Source organism: Nipponia nippon, unplaced genomic scaffold (assembly GCF_047370975.1).
Source record: "Nipponia nippon isolate SJK-2023a ecotype South Korea unplaced genomic scaffold, ASM4737097v1 scaffold_20, whole genome shotgun sequence".
NCBI lineage: Eukaryota > Metazoa > Chordata > Aves > Pelecaniformes > Threskiornithidae > Nipponia > Nipponia nippon.
The window spans coordinates 7679475-7701648 of record NW_028262337.1 but is presented as its reverse complement, the minus strand read 5'-3'; the positions used below and the strand labels follow the sequence as shown (position 1 = coordinate 7701648).

The 22174-nt window shown below is 41.2% G+C and overlaps 1 protein-coding gene across 6 annotated transcripts in view; it reads right to left on the bottom strand.

Moving 5' to 3' along the window:
- Positions 1-22174, bottom strand: part of ZSWIM6 (zinc finger SWIM-type containing 6) — a 114679-nt gene that overhangs the window by 91297 nt on the left and 1208 nt on the right. The window contains exon 2 of one of the 6 annotated variants that reach the window (XM_087759762.1): positions 21888-21969. The exons of 4 other annotated variants lie outside the window; for them this stretch is intronic. In XM_087759762.1, coding sequence (XP_087615888.1) covers positions 21888-21969 — 82 coding nt within the window. Of the gene's footprint in view, positions 1-15809; positions 15830-21887; positions 21970-22174 lie in introns of those variants that run through there. One more of the 6 variants, XM_087759769.1, reaches the window with a different exon arrangement.

Sequence of the window (22174 nt, the reverse complement as noted above, 5' to 3'; positions counted from 1 at the left end):
CCAAGCAAAAGTTGAGTAAATTTGAGAAGTAAAAATGTTGGGGTTTTTTTTTACCCCCCCCCAAAGTGATGCATACTGTGCTTGAAGTCAAGACCCAAAATGTTTCTTAAAGGTACGTTGGGACTGAGCGCAAGATTTCTCAGACCCAGCAGTCATTTGCAATAAGCTAAACTGCACCTGCACAACATCACTGAGCTTACTGAACAAAACCCAAACCTTAATGTGCCATTGCATCCCATGGGCTGCAGAAAGGCAGCTCCCACAGGCTCAGATCCACGGTCCACTGTCTTGGTCAGAACTTCTTTGCATGAAGCCTCCCGTGCCCAAGAATAAATCAAGTTCTGATGCATTACCTGCTATGCAAGCCTCTGGTCATTGACATTCAGCTCTGCAGTAACACAAGCTGTATCTGTACTGTTGCACAGAAAATGTAACTCCATCAACAGTATATAAAAAAATCTTTTTTATGTGGCCAGGTATTTGTATTGTGCTATGTATTGTGCTGTGGGCCAACCAACTCGAAAACAGCTTTGCAGAAAAGAACCTGGGGGTTCTTGTGGACACCACGTCCAACAGGAGCCCTTGCAGCAGGTAGTGACATCCTGGGCTGCAGGAGGAGTGCTGCCAGCAGGTTGAGGGAGGTGATCCTCCCCCTCTGCTCACACTACTGAGGCCACACCTGGAGTCCTGTGTCCAGCACTGGGCTCCACAGTACCAGGCAGACACGGACATACTGGAGAGAATCCAGCAAAGGGCCACAAAGATGATGCAGGGACTGAAGCACGTCACGTAAGAGAAAAGGCTGAGAGAGCTGGGATTGTTCAGGCTGGAGAAGAGAAGGTTCAGGGGGATCTCATCAATTCGTACAAATAAGAGAAGGGAGAGTGTAAAGAACATTGAGCCAGGCTCTTGCCAGTGGCGCCCTGTAACAGGATGAAGTGAAACACAGGAGGTTCCTCCTGATCATAAGGAAACACTTTTTTACCATGAGAGTGACTTCCTCACCAGTCTTCTAGGCCATGGCTTTAAACTAGACAGAAATCTTGGGAGGGAGTTGGATAAAACAGTTGATTCCTAAACAGCTTGCATGTATCGCCCTATCAGTTTGGTAAGCATGCCCATCAATATTCTTCAGTGTTGACGGAGAGGTCAAAATCCCAGAAACAGAACTAGTTTTCTCCCTGGATTAACTCTGCCAAAAATCCAGACTAAAGACTTTCAGCTAGTCATTTAAAAAACAAACAAACAAAAACCCACAATGCCACAACCCAAGGAGACAATAGACATAAGCTATATTGATAACTGTCCAAAAGTTCTAAAGCTTAAATTCAGCTGCCAGCCAACACACCATCAAAAGTGGTTAATGCCTGCCGAAAGATTTGAAAAGCTCAAAGGAAAAGGGGCTGTGTTGTTTTTGTTTAAGAATCTCTTGTTAAAGCTCATTCTTCATGGAGCGGTTATTTCTTGAAAGAAACCAGCAAGGACCTGGTTTGGGGTTTAGTGTGTGGTTTTTATTGTAGGGGGTTTTGGGTTTTTTTTTTTGTTTGTTTGTTTTTGTTTTGTTTTGTTTTTAAAGACGTTTTAGTGCCAAATACAAACAGGCACCAAGTGATTAGCTGCATAATTACTGTTGAGCTATATGCTTGTCCACAGACTTAGGTATAAAGTACTCTACAAATATGACTCCAATCATTTATGCTTTCAGTGAAAATTAGGTTTAAGTTCTGCAATCACTTAATCAGCTGTCAGTAGGTTCCACATTAGCAGTACATGCCTCACAGCACATGTAATTGATGTGAACTCAATTTAAGACCCATCAACACTGCAAGAGTGGATGTTCTTCAACTGCAGATGTAGCCAAAGCTATGTTAGCACCAGGAATGTCCAATGACACGCTGTGCAAACACATGTCATAGTATAACCCAGCCCTATCTTTCTAGAAAGGCAATCAAGTTCTAAAACAAAGAAAAAGTATACTATAACTTTTAATTAGCGTTACTGCATACAGCTCCTTACAGGATGAACCATGTTTCAAGAACTGCAGATGCCCCTTGAAAAAGGTGACTTTTTATACAAAGTTTCAAAAACACAACCGATAATAAATACAGTAAAAAAAAACTTGATCTAGAGTACCAAACTACAAAAGAACCCAACCAAGCTTTCAAATGACATGAGATAAGAAAAAACTACAGCAGTGAGGGTCATGGACAAGAGACTCATCCCACTAGTCATTTGCAACAGATGAACACGGTACAAAACAAAAATTTGGAGAGGGGACCAGAAGAGCAGGAAAGGGAACATGTTGATACCAATATCTAGCCAAAGGGACCCCAAAATGACTTCTTGAGCTTCAGTAATGCTGCTCTCCATAACGTAAAAGGTGCCTTCAATAGCTAACAAAGAGCTTGCCACAAGCGAGATAAAAAAAAAAGAGTGTCAAGCCTACAACAGAGATAGGTCATTTTGGCTTGGTGGGGCGAACAGAGTGATTGCCATCCATGACCTTTCTATGTCAGAGTGAGTTCAGCTTTATCTCTAATACAGAAAAACATTCTGAATGGTATAATTCACTGTATCGTTTAGTGTTGAGCATACTGTGTTTTCATAGTCCTATACATAAGTCAGTGAACTGTTTCAACTCAACGGTTTTCAAATATGCACTATGCCCTTTAAGAAAAGAATCCTAAAATCTGACAATCTCTTGCTCTTTACAGACAATATAGTTGAATAATTGCAAAGCAGAGTGATTTAAAAACACCTCTCAGAAAAGAGGTGGCTGTAACCAATTTAAAGTTGTTTTCTATTCTTCAATGAACACATTGCATCTTATCCTCTCCAAAAGCAGCCTAAGTGCTCAAGTCTGCTGTAACTAAGTTCAATGCCTACTACATGCAAGACATGGAACTTAGAACCACCATATTTTTAAGATTTTATGACTGGCACAGAACTGAACAAGATAAAAAATGTACTTCAACTACCACAGTAAAACAGCTTATTCTAATTAGTGAATTTAAATATTTTCATTTTTAATATTCAGTATCAGTTAAAGGTCCCAATGAAATGTTAAACATGGAAATGCTCTTTTGTTTGATATCACGTAACCCAGCTAGGTTTAAACCTCTTTTCTCCAGGAAGCCTCCCAAAGTGTTCAATAGCACACATTTTAAGAGGTAGCACATCGTATTAGAAATGTTCTTCAAATTAAAGGAAGTAGTTTCTGTTGTTGGTTTTAGACTGGTAGATTCAGAACAGTTTACAAACCAAAGTAGAAAAACATCTGTTTGCCAATTATGAAGGTTGTAATAAAACCTTTTTTTGTTTTAGTCTTCAAGGCAAAGCAATGTACTCTCAGCAAATGAACAAGCCGAATTGTGCAACACTGCCTTGCTCCATTTGTGGAAGAGCTTACTTTCTATACGTCATTTAGCCTGTACAGTGCAATTGGGCTGCTTTCTTGTTATCATGCTGTTGCACTCAAGTTCCTCTTCTTTGTGCCTGGAGAACTTGATTTGATTTCTGCCAGCACCGCCCTCCCGCAGCCCAGTGCCACACGCTAGCAGCGGCTACCCTTCAAAGCAGAACACGCATTTCTCCTTAAGAAAGTTCTCTCCGAGCATTGCTGCCGAGTTATAGGGTTAAACGGCAGAATAAACAAACAACTCAAGAGTTTAGATCAAGGGTTTGTGGTAATGGTTTAGATATAAAGGAAGAACAAGGGGGAGATGAGTAGCATCCCCTTAAGGTTATCTAAGTAATAACACATGCAAACAAGAGGTACTATGGCTGTGGAACGAGCATTACAAAAGGGAGCACATCAAGATACTGGTTTACAAACATCAGGGGTTGCTTATTTTGAATGACTATTTCCATAACACTCCCACATAATGCTGAATTCAGGAAAACCCAAGAGCTCCAAGACCTACAGGGTTTATTTATTTAATCTAGTTTAACCCCAGCGACCCCCCCATTCCTCACCACAAGACAAATCACACCACTTGTGCAAGCACTTCCTTCCCTCTATTTTAACAGAATTATTCTGCGTGCATTACAGCATTTTTTTTTTACAATCCAAAAAGCAGCATACAAAAGAATACAGTTTTATTTTCTAAGTATTAACATCCTTAAAGACAGTACGATAAAAATAAATCTTTGTGCTTCAGTTAACACCACAATTGGGGGAATTAAGTTTCCAGACATGTTTCCTATTTGCACTCATGCTGCCAGCTGCCTTTACACTTGTGCTTCTGGAGAAAAAAGCCTTTCCCCCCTACTAAAGGTTTTTGTTCTACCCAGAGGCCAGCTCACCTTACCCCTGAAAGCCTGAGCTTTTGTCAGCTGTTCACACAATAAACACCTGTGGATGTATGGAAAACCTATTACCACTGGCAGAAAATGAAGGCTGGCAAGTAGTTTCTGTGTTTACAATGGAAGAAAGTCTCCAAAACATGTAAGCATTTCAATATATTCCAAGAGATTTTTTCCCCCCTTCCTCTTACACCTATATTGTATAAGCCTTCAAAATTAGTCTGTGTAAACAGCATGCTAAACATAATTAACCTCAGAGTGCCAAAAATAGGCTATCCCCCTGCTAAGTGCTAATGTGAAATGCGACAGCGTTAGCAAGAGGAACAGCAGAGTTGTCATCAGCACAGAGGGTTAATGAAGGTTTTCCAACAAGTCCTGTTCCTGCTTTAAGTGGGCCGATATGAATCTACCAGGTAGATGTATATCAACTCTGAACACTGTCAACAGAAGTAAAAAGTTATTCTACCTTTCCAGGCATGCTCAAGAATTTCATAACTTTCAGTGAACTGGTTAAAAGCCACAGATTCCCTTCACCTGCTATGTTTTCCTCTCTAAAATAACCTTCCAATTATGGTACAGTTCCCAGTTTGATATTTTATTTCAGGTATAAACTTCAAACGATGACCAAGATACAGCACACACATACTTTATCCCATCTTCTGAGGCAATACATTTTTTCTTAAGTGACCAGGCTGAGTGAAACTATTCCAGCTTTCAGCTGAGATTTCCCCTTTGTGTTCTGTTCACTCTCTCCGTATGCATCAAATTAAAGCAGGCTTAATCAAGATGTGCCCAATTGTATTCAGAATAACCAGAATGCAAAAAGATATTAAAAAGTTTGCAATCATCAGGAATGTACTTCAAGTTTTTAGCAATTAACAGTTGAAGGATTTCAAAAGGTTCACAACCATTGCATCTAATGAAGTCAATGTCACATTCTGCTTACAAACAGGTGGTTTAAATCTCAACTGTCTCTTCATAGTAAGCAGCCCAGGGTTCAGGTTTGCCTTTGTCTTTTCTTCTCATCCACGTTTGCCTTTGTCTTTTCTTCTCATCACTACTATGTGGTGGCGGGAAGAAGAAAAAGAAATGCACTGAAACCATCATGAAGCTTAACGATAAGCACAGTGTGGACCTGCATATTCACCATAATTCATCATTCAGTATACATTTTTCCTTCTTTTAAGGATGTCAGTATTTCCAAAACTGACACACTGCTTTTAATTTCTCAGTCTACTAGGTGTTCACAATGGTCTAAGTCAAGAATAGCCACTCCTATCTAAAAGCAAGTTTCATACACAATTCAAATGAACAGTGTTCTGAGGCCTCCCAATAGCTAAAGTTTCAATCATTATGCATAAAACATCTTCTATTTGCTTTATTACCTGGTGTAATGCTATTTGTGGGAAGGTACTATTAAAGGGCACCTCTTAAAGACTCAGACTAGCCAGTTTTGTGCCTGTTGTTTCTGCCCAAGTATTCTGAGCTGAAACCGATCCAGTACTTCCATCCTGAATCTGTAACAGATTCAACTTGATGGAAGCCTATCAAATCACTGTACACACTCCAGGTTCTTCTGGGATGCATTTAGCAGAAATTGTGTGGTAAAAGTAATTTCATGAGTCCCAGCTCCTAGTTTGCACACAACTTTGTCATTAAAGATGCATACATTTAAAGAGACTACTAGATGAACTAAACCTGCCACCTGCACAGTGTAACTGACAGGAACTCTAGCCTGAATTCAACAAGCACCAAAGCAGATAAAACTACACAAACAATTTTAGTAGTAATAGTTATCTGAATCCAGTATGACCTCTCCCTCATATCTTCAAAATTTAAAATCCAAGAGTTGTCTTAGACTTCTGTTCTGGGTCAAACAACCTTCTGTAACTTCACACCTACTGCAGCAACAAAAAACTATGCAAAGGCACAGCTGGTGGCACATTCATTGCTCCATCGAAACTGCCTTATGGACAGTCTTCCAACAGTGACTGGAAAGTAATCCACAGGACTTTACCCCTTGGTGGAAAGCAGTCAGCTGTCTTTGAGGAATATGCAAGACAAAGGTCTGAGGAGAGGAAATTACAGTGAGCAGCTGACACACAGCAGCTTCTGGCCATGCTTGTATCAGGAATAGTGTGGCCAGCAGGACCAGAGAGGTGATAGTGCCCCTGTACTCGGCACTGGTGAGGCCGCACCTCGAGTACTGTGTTCAGTTTTGGGCCCCTCACTCCAAGAAGGATATCGAGGTGCTGGAGTGTGTCCAGAGGAGGGCAATGAAGTTGGTGAAGGGTCTAGAGCACAAGTCTTATGGGGAGCGGCTGAGGGAGCTGAGGTTGTTTAGTCTGAAGAAGAGGAGGCTGAGGGAAGACCTTATCACTCTCTACAACTACCTGAAAGGAGGTTGTAGCAAGGTGGGGGTCAATCTCTTCCCCCTAGTAACAAGCGATAGGACAAGAGGAAACGGCCTCAAGCTGCACCAGGGGAGGCTTAGCTTGGATATTAGGAAAAACTTCTTAACCGAAACGGTGGTCAGGCATTGGACCAGGCTGCCCAGGGAAGTGGTTGAGTCCACATCCCTGGAGGTATTTAAAAGGGTAGATGTGGTGCTTCAGGACATGGTTTAGTGGTGGACTTGGCAGCGACAGGTTAACGGTTGGACTCAATGATCTTAAGGGTCTTTTCCAACCTTAACAGTTCTATGATTCTATGCACCCCCAGGCAGCAGTCTCACCTCCAGCTGGTGTGAAGGTATTTACGTAATGCTTCTGGAGGGCTTTGGCAAGGATGGCAAGTGCAAGTCAGGATTCCTGAACCAGTTCTGCAAAATTCTGAACTTGTGAGCAAATCTGTACACAAAGAGCTAGGTACGCTCTTTTAGTTTTTGGTGGTAGACTGTTTTTCACTCAACCGCAGAGTTGTGATGAGAACATCCACTCTGAGCTGTCTGTTCCATTAAAAAAACATCAATCCCAATAAGTTTTAAGTTTGGCAGATTTGACGAGGCTCACTCAACTGTACTGAAAAAAAAATCCCAGGTTTTTAACCCTCTTTTAAGTGCCTTTCCAATAAAATAATGCTTTTTCACTGAGGAAAAAAAGTTTTCCCCAGATTAAAGACAAAACATACCCAGTTATAAATAAAATGTGACTTAAAATGCTTTTTCTAAACTAACTTGAACCTGTGTCACATTCTTGGATTTGTGCAAATATAGTAATTAAATAATTAAAGTACACACATCCACCCATAGCAGATGAAATAACTTTTCTTAGAATTTCACAAAGAAAATTCAATTAACTTAAAATTCTTAAATTCACTTAACTTAAGAATTCACATAACTTAGAATTTCATAAAGATAAAGGAAGCCTACAAGCACTGCTCCCCTCCTCCCACTCAGGGCCCATAACCCTTCATCCTTCCTGGGATAGTATTTCTTATGCTGAAAAGCTTCAAAATTGAACACTTTTGTTTTATTTGACTGTGTTTAAAGAACTTCTTGCATTACTCACGGGGATTGTTCTTTTTCCTATTTGTTCGCTTCATGTGAGCAACAGCACTGTGTATAGCTCAATACCCTGTTCTGAGCAGCCAGCTTCCCCTGATTGTATGTCTTCAAAATAGCAGAGGAAGTAGGGGTAGAGATGGGGAGGTTAAAAGGAAGACAGCCATGAAACCACACTAATCGGTACAAAAACTGAAGGACTGATATACCTGACTGCTCTTCATTCTCCTAAGTGGAGAAGAGTTTAAGCTGGTATTTCTTTAACAAAGCTAGCCCACAGAAATCATGGTCAGCTTACAGAAGTACCACATTAAGCACCTGTGATAAGCCTAAAACATGGTTTGACAGAAAGGAGCCATCTAATTTTGTAAGACTGTTAGCGGTGCAGCAGTGGAACAGGAAAGATACCAGCCTAAGTAACTTCGCCTTCCTCAAATGAGGAATATTTGACTTAGGAGCCTGGATAAACATCTACAATAACCACCACCTGCAGAGGTTAGGAAGGAACTAGACACTTCAATTAGGGTTGGACGTCATGGAGGCTCCCCTCCAGCAGGAGACAACCAAGAGACGTAAAGTACCCTGCTTAAGCTCAATACAACTTAAGGACCCAGTCTCTCACTCATGCATTCCCTAAAGAGTCTGACAGCCACAACTGTGTAGGCAGACCTGTAGGAGGGCTCTAGGAAGTGAGCAACCCAGATCAATCCTTCCACATTGAAGCAGGCTACTGTTGAAAGCAAGCCAGTAATAAGCTTTAAATTCCCCCAGTGAAGCAGTTGAGAAAGCCAAAGCATCCTCTCCCAGACAGGCCCACATAAAGCCCCATGAAATCTCTCTTTACGGTAAAGCAAAGCCATTTCTGCCCTAAAAATGGACTCATCGGCACTGTGAAGTGTGCAACAGGGCTTCCAATGCACTTCTTCCTCCACCAGTTATGGGCAAGCTTAGTTCTGCATTAGTTAGGTCCATCTGGAATAGGTCACCCATCGGCTTTGAGTCCTGAGAACAGATCATTTCAGCAAATACACCTCACTTAACAGAGCAGCTGTCTGTCATTTAGCTTCCATACTAAGCAAGTTATACAAAAGCACAAACATTCTGCTCAATTGCTGTTCTACTTGGGGAAGCAGTAATGATACTGGAACCCCACAAAGCTATTCTAGACTCTCAGTGAGGTCCATATCAGAAGTACTCAGTCTAGAAGCAATAAGGGTTTCTTCCTGCTACGTGCCAGCCCAACAAACTCAGCTTGAGATCTCCAAGTCATCCTCCATCATTTCCTTCTCAGGCATTACTACCAGTAATAAAGACCATGCAAGACAACTGCTATACTACCATGACCCTGAAGCCTCCAGTGAGGCTGCTGAGTGGCAACAGATCAAAGTCCAAGAAGCAAAGAGGAGATTCCAGCTCATTCTTAGCTATGGTGGCTCAGCAGGCCTAACCAGACAAAAAGCTATGAACGCTTACTTTAGTGATTGAAGTCAACAGCTATGAATGAAAATAAACATAGACCACGTTATTTGGTCACCAAACAACTGCATAATAAGCAGAAAAATTGCCGTGGAAGTCTGTGTTATACGTAAATATGCTAAAGCTCAGCACCGTCTCAAAAGAAGAGGAAAGATACAAACTTTGAAGGCAAAAAGCACCTTTTGCAACAGCTATGCAGACATAGAGAGAAGTGAACCTGTATGATTGGAGTAAACAGGCATTTCCTTCCCCTTTCCTGTAGAATTAAAGATTTGTCTGGCTTTCTTTTAACTACTGGTGGAGTATGGGAAGGGTACTCATCACTTGGCCAAGGTTTTGTAACACAGAAAAACACTGTAGATGAAGAGAAGTGGATGACGACTCACTCATACAGGCCCAACACACAACCCTGGCTCAGGAAAGGCCCATGCTGCTGTCTCTGGAACAAACAGGCTGCCTTTTGGCACAGGTGAATTCCCAAGCACAGCAGCCATCTCTTTTCCCCAGAGAGCAGTTGGGGCTTCATGATCACTTTAAGCCAGTCTAAGTTTGACAGACACAGAAAGGAGCCCTGCCCTTCTCAGTGCCCCCCTCTTGCAACCTCCTCTCCTTTGAATCAACAGTAGCATTTTCTTGGCCAATAAACCGGGTAAAACTCACCCAGCGAGATTCAAATTCATAAGCAGGACAGCTTTCTGGCTCACCACGCAGCTCCACAAGCCCTGGCACAAGCTGCAAGCTTGAGGAGAACTGCAGCGTCCCTTTGATAGCAGTCCGCATTTAAGCCAGCCTAAAGCAACCACATAACTTCAGGGTAAATAACACACAGGGGTCTTCACAGTGAGTGAAGTCTGCAAATGACAATCACAAAAAAACCATTCCAAAATACAAGTTTATAAGCACAGCAATGTACATTTTCTGTTCTTAGAGTTACACAATGAGGCACAGAGCAGTAAACGAGTCACGGCACAGCAAATGAGTCAGTTATTTCATTTACCATATTCATGACTAGAGCATTTCACAATGGAAAACATTTATTTCGATAGGCCTGTTTCATAGGCCGTCCTTGGAAGAGCTCACTGAGTGACAAGAGGGAGCAAGTCTGCCGAAATGGGCTCTTGGAGAAGGACTCCTGCGCTCACAGCCATGCCTTGCTGCTGTATCAGCAGCTTTCCTTAGGGCAGCAGGCTTGGTCAACCAGGAATGTGCCCCCTCCCTACAAACAGGGAGGGGCAAGAGTGATAACGCTGCTGAATCCTAACTGGAAATACAGTTTTAACTTCGCTCAGAGTACAGGTTTATGGCCTTTGTCATTTATAATCTTTGTCAGGCAACCTAAGGTTAGCAGCCTTAGGAAGAAGACAGATATCAGGCTTGTATTTTGGCTTTAAACCTGTATTTACGAAGAACGTAGACTACTGGTCTCTGCCTTTGATCAGCACCTTTATGACACAGCCCAGGTTTTGTAGGGCAATACAAGCACTTCTGAACAGCTGACAGGCACAGCTCAAGCTAATGGAGGCCCTGTATCGCTGCACCAGCATGCCCATGTCAGGGCTAACGAGCTGTAACCACCACACTGGACACTGCTATTAGACATCTACAGCACATGTTGCTAATAAAACTCACAACAGCCCCCTGCTCACAGATACATTCCCTGCAGGAAAGTAAAGTGACCAAAGGCCCAGCAGTGCTTTTGCCTGTGGAAGAGGAGCCGCTTGGTGCCCAGAGCAGGGGGTGAGGGCATGGAGCTCTGCAGGTAATGAGCCTGTCAAAGGTCCCTTCCTCCAGCCTGTGCTGAACATGCTGCTAGCAACTTACACTGTTTGTACTCAGCTACTGATGGAAGATTAAACTGCAGGCTGCCTCTGCAGCAGTCCCACCTCCAGCCCACCCTGCAAACATACCCTTCCCACTCCTGGCATTTCAAACCAGCATCAGCTGCAATACAGGTGGATCTGCTCTGACTCTGTCTTATTCACTCACACCATACTCCCCCATCCCCAGGCTCAGGACATTCATTTCCTCATCAAGATTGAATGCGATGCTATCCCTCCCTGGCTGTCTGGCCCAAAACACAGCAACAGATTACCCCCCCCACCCCGCGTAAGCAATCAAACTACACCTGTGCTAGGCTAATACACAGACTTCTTTTTGCACTCTTATGCTGCTGACTCCCCCACCTCATTCATCCATTAACTTTTGCCCGAGATGTTTGTTTTGTATCACACCACCACCTGTCCCACATCACCATCTTCTCGCTCCCACAGCCAAGTCACTGAGTACACCAAGGCCCTTGCCTGGAATGTGGTTCTGCCATTGGGCCTCTGCTGGTTCCAGTGCAGTGCATCACACTGGGATGGCTCTCACCAAGGTTCCCAGTGGAGATCTTCTCTGGGTGTGTTTCAGGATTTGGATTCCTTTACCTTTCAGTGCTTATAAAAAGTGATGATTCCTCTCCCAGAACTTTTGACCTTTACTGGCTTCTGTGGTTCTCCTTTTACTTCCTAAAATCACAGCTCAGTGTCTCATTGCACAGTCATCCTTCTCCGCTTCCTCCTTTCAGTAGACGTTTCTCAACATTTTACCTCTACTTCTTAACTTCCTTTTGTTATTCAAGGAGGGAGGGGAAGATGGACCTCATAACAGGCAGGATTCACTGAAGTGCGTGCCCATGATTCACATTTCTTTCCATTCATCCAGTCTAACATTTCACTAGCTATCATTTCACACTTTGAGTAATCAGGAAGTAGCAGCTTTGATCTTACTGCCATCTTGCTCCCTTCAAACGTACTCTACATGCTAGTATTCAGTTTTCTGACCACATCAGCATTCTTCCTTGTCCCCCAGTGCATATACAAGTCTTCCCTTTTAAACCCAACAAAGCTTTGGATATCTTAGCTCCCGAGATTACAATGCTTGCATTTGTTCTACATTTCCAATCTTTACCATTTCTACCCCTACCAACGTCAGGTTTGTCTTCCACATGGCCTCTTATCCACAGGAAAAACTTCTCCAGTCCTTCTGATCACCAGTGTAGCAACTCAGACAGTTCTCTTCCTCTTTCCCCTTCCTACTTCCTACCTTTGTCTAAAGAAGTGCCTAATAAAGCTGTGCATCACTCTTCACCAGACTCCTGTCTTTCTTCACTGCCCCCCCCCCCAAACCTTATTCTCAGGTCAGCACAATATATAGCCCTGGGAAAAATATATCTCTGTTGTTCACGAGTTTGGGTACCACAAATACTCACTACTGTGGGGGAAAAAAGATAAGAAACATGTCTCCTCTTTTTGCAATATACAATGCTTTAAAATTAAGCCATTCATTGCCTGTTGAGGAGAATTAAACCACAATTTGACTGTGGCTTATAGTAAAAGAAATTCAGTTATATTCTATGATCTTATCAATGCACATTTAATTTTATTAGTAAATCTGTTTCAAATAGTTGTACAAAATGAAGTCAATGGTTTTGTTTTACCACTGTAATGGTGGAGGCTCCACCATGACTCAACAGAAATAGCTTCTACTTCTGATAAAGTACAATCCAAACACCCTTCAAATAAACAGAAATTCAGCGCTCTCTGAAACACATATCTGATACACAAAGGAAATGTTCTCTCATCTATAAAATTGAAATTGGGAAGTAAAATTAGATGTAGGCTATATAGAGGGAACAGTCATTCAGACTATATCCTCCTTAAATATACCTCTTCAGGGATCTACTGAGGTCTTTGACCTCTACCTTATCTTAGGCATCACCACTTCCCCACTTCTCTTCCCAGCCTCTCATCTGTAAAGGTCAACTTAGCATTTTACCACCTCTCTTCTCTTCAAGTACATCTTATTCAATGAGCCAAACTCTTGTTTCCTCCTAAACACTTCTTCACTTCTGCCACCAAACAGCCGCTTACATTTATCATCTACATAACTACCTAGAAATCAAGCCTGGAAGTTACTGCTAGGATACAGGACAATGTAAAGTTTGACCACTGAAAACTGTCAGTAAAACTAAGTGGTATGCTGCTTCTAAAATTTTTAAGTAGCACTAATCAAGTTATTCTCAGCTTCCTTATCCCATCAGACCACCACAGCGTTTGTTACATCACGTCCCATTCCTAGTCACTGCCTACCGTTCATGCATTAGTAGCACATTTAGCTGAAGTCACCTCTGTTAATTCATGCATTTAGATTTGACCAGGAAAGCCGCATGATGGCTCTCTCATGTATCGTGACTTGCAATAACAAAAAGCTAAAACACAGCCTCACATTTTACGTCACCCTTATTCCTCTGCTCTAGAAGAAGCAAAATTGAAGTTTCATGCTTCTGTGTAATATAGCTACACTAAATCCAGACAGAGATACAGAATATAACGGACTTGATATTTTATCCCCAAGACACTAATTGTAGTCAGTTTGCAAGGTTTCAGTTTACAACCTAAATCAATGGAGGAACAGAGACTCATTTTGCATGTACAACAGCAGCAGCACAGCCAGTTGTCCCAGTTGTCACTGGTCATAACACAGTATTTCGGAATAAAAGTGTTACAGGTTTCCTTCCTTTAGCGAATATATTAAACAATTCATTTAGACTATTGATTTTTTCCCTGTTCTTGAACTTTCAAAATCAGCAGACTCAGCAGAATTGTTCTGAAGAAGCACAAGCCATGCTTAATGTGGTCACTGAGGCCAGCTTTGTAAATATGCAAACGAGTGTTTTACTAAGAGTATTCTTTACCCTCCCAAAGCAGTGCATTGTATTCCACAAACAGGAGAAGCAAAATAAGTGCTTCATTGAGGCAACTGCTGTGCAAGTAATCAATAGCTTACTGTAAGATTCTCCACTCAACTTCGCTGATTCGCTCACATTTTCCAGAAGATTCTAGGAAGACTATCTGTAGATGTATTTGTTCATGAATTCTTAACACAGACATTTTATCTACCATCCTTTCATAACCAAAGCTGCAGGTAAGTGGCATAAACGACCAACCACCAAGCATATGAAACCCTGAACACGACACTACCTGCATTTCTTTATATTTTCCATAAACGTACTATCAATCCCATCATTAATCACCAAGTATGGATTGGTGCACTATGAACTTTAGGCCAGTCAAAATATCAAAGCTGAATGTAGAAATTAAATACTAATAATAAACCTCACCAGCTGCTCTTGACAAGGATAAGCTAGAAGCTGATTTGCTGAAGAGAGCCTGTGCTGCCACTATGCCCTGCACACATAGCTGAACTCTGCTATGCAGAGAGAAGGCAGGCCGCTAGTATCAAATAAGAGTCGAACTTTAAGCATAAGGAAAGAAATCTGAGAGAGCCAGTGCTGGTAAAAGCCTTTAACCCAAAACCTTGCTTTTAACACAAGTTTTAAAAACACAAAAATAATTAGAATACATGCAAACTTGATCCTCTACTCTACTACAGATTGTAAATTTGTCTCACACTTTGTAAAACAGTTTATCCAATTTTAAGTGCCTCAATGGTCAAATGTTCTTTATTTCATTAGTCAGTATAAATTAAATATTGTAGTCAGCTGCACAATTCCTGCACAGTTCCTGCACTGTATTTGCATTACTACTGGCTGTCAGTAACCAGTTAGCAGTTAAATTTGGCACGTGTACAACAAAGTGTCTCATTTCTTAGAAGTCATACAGCTATGCAGCATTTGATTTTCCCAGCCTTTAAAATGATCATTTGCATGCAATTAACTTTTGTCCAAAAAAAAAAAAAAATAGGCACGATGAAGATATATATTAATGCCTACTTCTGTGAAATTTCTTCCTATTATGCTATTTTCCCCCACTTATTTTTTCCAACAATCCCATAATGTATTAAAGGTCTGACACCAATTAACAATGAAAGATGACTTATGTAAACAGGCAAATTGTTAAATAAAGCACTACAAAATGTAAGTCACCTGAATTTTTAGCGCATTAATTCAGTAAATGAGCTTCTGATTTATCTGATCAGCCAGCTCTACTAGTGTGAATTTAAACTTACTGACAGGTTTTACTGCATCCTTCCAATTAGCATCAGACCTTCTCAGCCACTGCCCATGCATTTCCAAAGCAAAAATTTCCAGATATTTCAAGACTGACGAATGTACTCGCTTGCAACAAGGAGTAGAGGGTTAGAGTAAAAAATAAAAAAAAAAAAGATTAAGCTCTCCTTTTTATGGTGTGTGATGGTGCACATCACAATTACCTTAAAATAGACTTTAAACACTGTTAAAGAACCCCCTCTTTCACAATTTGTTTTTCATTTTTCAGAAGGGTTTAATAAAGTGTTGGTAAAAAGCCCACATTAGGAGACACTTCAGCCTACACTGAATTGTGTCAAACCAGAAAAAGTCTTTTGTACGACCGCTCAGCTCCTACAGCAAGCCTTTTATCAGTTCTGACTTAACCACAAAGGAATCCTCTACACTGTAGTTACTATTAGAAGGCTACACTGCTCTGGTCTGTTTGCACATTTGCAGAATTAAGTCAGAAAAAACTATTTTAAGATAGTGACTTACATCACAAGTTTTCTAGACGTCCCGGTCTTCAATAGCGGGGGCCAAGGCAACAAAGACTGGATGCATATTGCTACTTCGTCAGAGGATGGCAGGGTAATGCACCGCAAGGGCATCACATAAATCATGGTAATTGGCATGTAGCTAGAAGGAGAATGCAAACCAGTGTACAGTACCAGCCGACATCTCTAGTGATCGAGGTCACAGAAGGTTATGAAGCCATGTCAAGGGCTGCATACATATCCAGCTGAGAGAAGCATTTTACATGGGTCGTCTTAGATAGTAAACTGAGAGGAAAAACTGGAAGTTCAAGGAGACAGATCTCCCAGAACAACAAGTGCAGTTGTTGGACAGTACTCAAGTATTCACATGCTGTCAGGCTGACCGCATTCCAGGCAATCAGAATTCGCATTAAATCTGTACCCTTGTTGCACATGAAAGCTTTTTAAAATTTCAAATTAGTTCCTGTCACAGACAGCATATTCATGAATTAGGATAGCTTTTGTCAGTTAAAATAGTGTGGTCTTTTTTTTATTTTTTTTGTTTGTTTGTTTTTTGCTTGGTGTTTTGTTTTGTTTTTTTTTTAAAGATGCAGTAAATTCTCCCACCTAATCCCCAAAGAAAACCAGCTAAAGAGAAAGCAAATTAAGGGATGTCAACTGCATTCCTATACTACCATAACTTTGCACTCATTTTGTTACACTACTACAAAACCTCACGATTTGTCTTGACGTATAACTAGATTACCTAGACAGCAGGCAACATTAAAATTGAACCGATGCAGACATATCTTATAGCATGCCATCTAATGTATTTTATCCTTCACTAGTCAAAACTGCTATACAGGATAATATACTTTTTTCACTTGGAGTAGGTTTTTTTTTTTAAACTTAGAACTTTACCAGAGTCTTATGGAAGGGTTCAATTTTACCAGGTGCATGAAAAAAAAGCAAATGATACAGCAAAACGCGGCAACTTGCTACTGATGAAGGAGACCAGTTCGTCCAATGCTGACTTTTAAATAGTTGCAGCCTACCCTCACACAGACTTTGCTTTTAATTAATTGTTCATCTCTGAAAGCTAGAGTACAGGGAGAGAGAAAGCACACGCAGGCATCAGTTGCTGGCATGACAACTGGCTCAAATTAAAGAATTGCTACATACCAAAACATCTGATCATATACAGAGATGGAATCACTTTCTAAAACAGAAAGCAAGCTTTGAAAATGAAAATTGTTTTCTTGGAAGTGAGGAAAGCCTTGAAGTTAGGAGAAAAATGAAACATGAGAAACATGAAAACTGACCTTAAACAAACAACGAAAAGTTTTGTTAGGTCAACCCAATATAAAACTTTTCCATAAAAGAAGATTCCTTGTTTTAAAAACTGTGATAGGTAGTGATTTACAATTCATTTTCTCCTTAAAAGCTAAATAAACTCTAGAGCAGTATTGACACTGTCCTATTCCATTTATCCTACTATTCATAATTACATAAAGGATAAAGTTTTATTTTCGTATCTTGAAATGACTCTCAAATGCTTACTTTCTCTTGAAATCCAGATTAGATATTTTCAGAAGGACTGAAAAGAAACAGAAGCCGATTCACAAAGTTTTCCACATTTAGTGATCTCGTCTTGAAAGAAAGCTTTTTTCCTTCTTTTCCCTTCCTTTTTTTTTTTTAGGGTTTCCAAAGACATTATTCAAGGTCAAGGATAGTACATTAGAGCACACACACTGAAAATAGCTTGTGCATTCCCTAATTAATGCATTGCATTCCAAATCTAACAAGGAAACTGGAATGCATTCAGATGTCTCCCTTTCAGGAAGAAATATGTAAAAATTAGTTTACTTGTTTCTGTTCCAGAACTTGGAAATATTGGTAGTTATTTCTTAAAGCAAACTGAAACTGGAATCAGTGAAGATATTTTCGCAAGACTCTAGTAGTCTTGGAACTAAGTCAAAAAAAGTCCATCAAAAAAGTCAGACGACATTTGTTTACTCCCCTACCACAATATTGTATTAACAAATTCTGGATTACTTGTTTTAGTCATACATTCCTAACCAAACCCCAACATCAGGCTGACTGCGGAAGAAACCATGCTTGTTCCTTCAGCAAGCCAGCAGATAAACTTCTCCTCAAGAGGCAGAGTTTAACACAACCTTTTCCCCTTGGAAAAAGGTCACTACGCATACCAGGACAATTTGCTATCACAGGACACCAACAAGTTAATGCAAAACACAGTGCTTGCATTTCCACAAATGACTGCCTTCCTTCTGTCAGGCAACTGAGTGTTAACTTGCATTAAATAATTTTTTTTTACTAAATCTATGTGTCCTACAGGTGTCATCAACAATTAGATCTATATCGCATGCATCACGGAAGATGATCATGTCTGCTAAAAAATGCATTTCAAACCACAACACAAAAACGTTTGTGCCAGCTTTGCTAATAAAATACTTGGTGTGGTTTTATCAACAGAAAGGTGTTTCAGGTTATATTGTTGGCACTCAAACAATTAAACCTTGAAAGAAGAGAAATTACATTTGTTAACTTGCTCCACAACTTCACATTATTTTGAGTAAAGATGGCTAGAAAGAACAAAAAACTAGAATCATCATCCGTTACAAGGATCTGAAATTTGCCAACTACAATACACATTTCACCAGAATTACATGTAGCAGTTACGAACATGGTGTTGTTAAAGCTTTCTCTTCTTCCTGGTTAAAAAAATGGCTTCTCCCAGTTTTGAAAGCAATCACCAACTTTTAGTTCATATTTAAAGATGGGAAAAAAAAAAAAAAAAAAAAGGAAAAGGGGGAGGGAATAATCAGCTGTAACAATAGATGATAAAAGCATCTCTGAGTCAGAAGATTAATACTTCTCATTAAAAGAAAATTAGAAAAAAAAAATCGCAAGTCTAACTTCGTGTAAGAATCAACGAAAGAAACATCCAGGGAGCTCCAACCATTATTTTACACTTGAAACATTTTACTTAGTTTTTCTCTAAAAAGTATTTTGGTTACAACCTCCTGATCACATATCACCAAGGGGCTTCAGAAAAATCTGCAGCTCCATGCTGATGATGCTGTTTGGCTGAACTCTTCCACAGACAAGGCAGTTTTCCATCTCACAATATTAACATTAAGTTCTAGAGCTGTGGTAAGTGCCAGTCAATTAATTCTTTACATTATTTTCCTTCCCTAGGAGTCTCTTCCCTCCAACTCACTCCCTTGCCATTCATACCTAAGAGGCATGATTACCGTGATTACAAAGCCTCACGCTGCCGTGGAAAGGACGGTAAAGCCTTAAAGGAAGACCTGTATGAGCAAGCAGCATCTATGCAACAAAGACAAACCGACCTCAAATTAGACAGACAAGGATACTCTAGGAGTACTTATATGCCATATCAAAAAAAACACTTCAAGTACTTCTAATGTGGATGCAGCTACAGCAGTAAAGCCAAGCTTTACAGCACTAGAGCGAAGGCAGTCTCTGTCTTTCCCCAAGCAAGAAGAGTCATACCAGCAGAGGCACAGCGTTGGTTGGTTGGTTTTTTTTTTTTTTCCTCCTTCTCCTAGAATAGCTGCATTAAGGACTCTCACCAGGTCAACTGGGCTATTGAGGGATCACACCTCTTCCTAACCTTGACAGCCACAGCTGTGACGACAATACAGTACTGTATACTAATTCAGGGCTAACCTCAGGAACCAAATATACACTTCACCATCTAAAACTGTCTGCTCGCTCCTGCCATCTTCAAATTTGGCCAAATGAAACACAGTCAATTTCTAATTTTCCTTCCAGATTGTTGTATTTACTCACAAAGTGCTTTCATGTTTAGACTATAATTTTTACTAAAAATACTTGGTTTGAAATAAATAAAAAACACGTACAGTAGAAAAGCTCTGTTTCATGCAGTTGAAAAGGTTTGCTTTAGGAGCCCGCATTCTTGTGGTTTTTTTTAAATAAACTAAAAAAGAAAATCCTTCATGTCTAATTGAAACATACCAAAAAGCTACAAAAACATCAATAAATTAGGTGCAAATTTAATTTCAAAACCAACTTCTTTGGAGAAAAATCTTTCAAAATTAAGTGAGGCTAATTATTATGCTAGGACAATATTGTTCAACTTCAAAATAGGCTAGCAGACAAGTTTACTGCTTGATTATTAAGAACATTATTTGTGCATATTGCTAATGTCATCTTCCTTTTACTTAGGATTTTCTTTTCATCACACATGAGATGAAGTTGGGGGGGCGCAAAGCAGGGTGACATGAAGAGTTTTAGCAGAGCATAGGCACAAGGGTTTTGAAATTCTCGTGCTTGAAATGAGTTGCCATGATAAAATTGTCTGAATGTTTATTCAGGGCTAGACTGGCGAATTAAAAAAAAAGAAGTAAAATTCAGAAGCAAATGGTTCCGTTTAACTACCACTGAACTGAAATTTATGCATCTCCCTCAGAAATCAAATCCTGCATTCCCTGTTTATAGTAATACTTAGAGTTACAAGTAAGCTGTTAGAATTGATATGTAATAAAATGTACTTTGTCCAATAACTGCACTTTTCCATAGTACAACAGTAAACATTTACAGAGTTTCCATTACTCATACTGCAAAGAACATAAGTTCACATTTAAATGGTCACTAAACATGCACTTACATAAACTCAATGTTAAGTTTTCCTCAATGCTATATATTCAGCCATATTACATGGAACCAATTCCATTCTCCGCCCAATGTAACTCACTCCAGTTGAATTGGCTTTAACAGTTGCACGTTTCTGCTTCACAAGCAGTATCTTGCTGGCAAAGGCTGGCCCTCATGACACAGCTACCTACCCAAATTACACAAGGACTTTCCTACAGCACCACCCAGCCTACCCAAGTGCTCCACAACTCCCTCGCCAGGCAAGCCAAAGGCCTCTGTCACAACAACTGACATGTTTCATATCACCAGTTTCCACTACTACTTTTGCACAGCCTTCCAAAGGAGGCTCACATAAGGTTGGGGAAAAAAAAAATACAAAACAAAGAAAATGTATTTTCAGCAGCAGGTATAGCATTTGTTTGGAATGCAATTAAGGGCTCCAGAAGCAGCAGTCAACACTTCAGTTGTATTTATGCATATTTTCTTTCTTCACATTGACCCTTGCCAACATTACTCAATGCCCCCCCCCCCCCTTTTGAAGCCATACAAAAAGTTACTTTTTTTTTTTTCCACAACTACTCACTGAGGCCTATTCCACTGCTGAAAGCAAGCGAAGCAAAGCCCACGCTGGGTGTCTGTCTCCTACAGAAGATTGCATCTTTTATTTATCGCCCCTTGGCTTTATTTTCACAGCGAATTCCTGGCTTAAATGTAATCAGCCAAGAAACCCTCCCTATGTGCACTCCTGTCATTCCTCATCGCTTGCAAACAGAATCAAGTGCAAGCAAAAGAGAAAAAACAAAATAATCTCAGCACTGCCAAACAAACTAAAAAAGCCCTACTTCTGGTTTTGCCACTCCTGAGGAACCACAGATGCGCCTCAGACCTTTGGAAAGAGAAAGCCAAAAGATGAAACTTATAAGAAAGTTAATTAGATTAAAAAAAAAAAAAAAAAGATTGGACTCCCCCTAGGCAGAAGGGAAGGGCACTGAGCCTAGGAGCAGGGACACGGTTTCCCTTCGGGGAAAAAAAAATTGATGGCACGTTTGCAAGCTGCCCGCCAAATCAAACCCGCAGGATTTTGGGGAGGGGGTGGGGATCCCGGCGTCCCGTCCGTGCCCCCCCGCCCCCCCCCCCCCCGAGCCGCGGCCGCTAACAAAAGGCGAACAGTAGCCTCTTTTGTCTGCCTTCCCCTTTTCGGGGGAGGAGGAAGGGAAGCGACAGAAAACCGGAGAGAGAGGGGGGGGGGAAAAAAAAAAAAAAAAAAAAAAAGACACAAATAAACATGAAAATGAGAACAAAGTAGCCGGGTCGCACAAAGAGCATCACCCAAAGGCGGAGGGGGGGGGGGGCTGTCTGCCGGGGGCGGCTCCCCCCGTTCGGGGGGGGAGCCGCCCCCGGCAGACAGCCCCCCCAAAAGTAGGGGGGTACCCACCTCTGCAGCCCTTTAAACACAGGCAGGGAGGAGTTAACCAGGGGCGCCCGCAGCGGGTGAAGAGCAGCGGCAGGCGGCGGGGCTGGGGGGGGTGGGGGAGAGGAAGAGGATGGGGGGTATTGTTCCAGGAGGAGGAAGAGCAGCGCTCCCGCCCCCCCCTCAACCTTGTCACGAAGCGGCTCATCCCAAAGCAACCCCCCTCCCCGTACCCCCCCCCAGGCGGGGCGGATCGCGCCCACTCCCTCCGGCTCGCCGTCGCCGCCGCCGCCGCTGCCCTAGAAATGCCT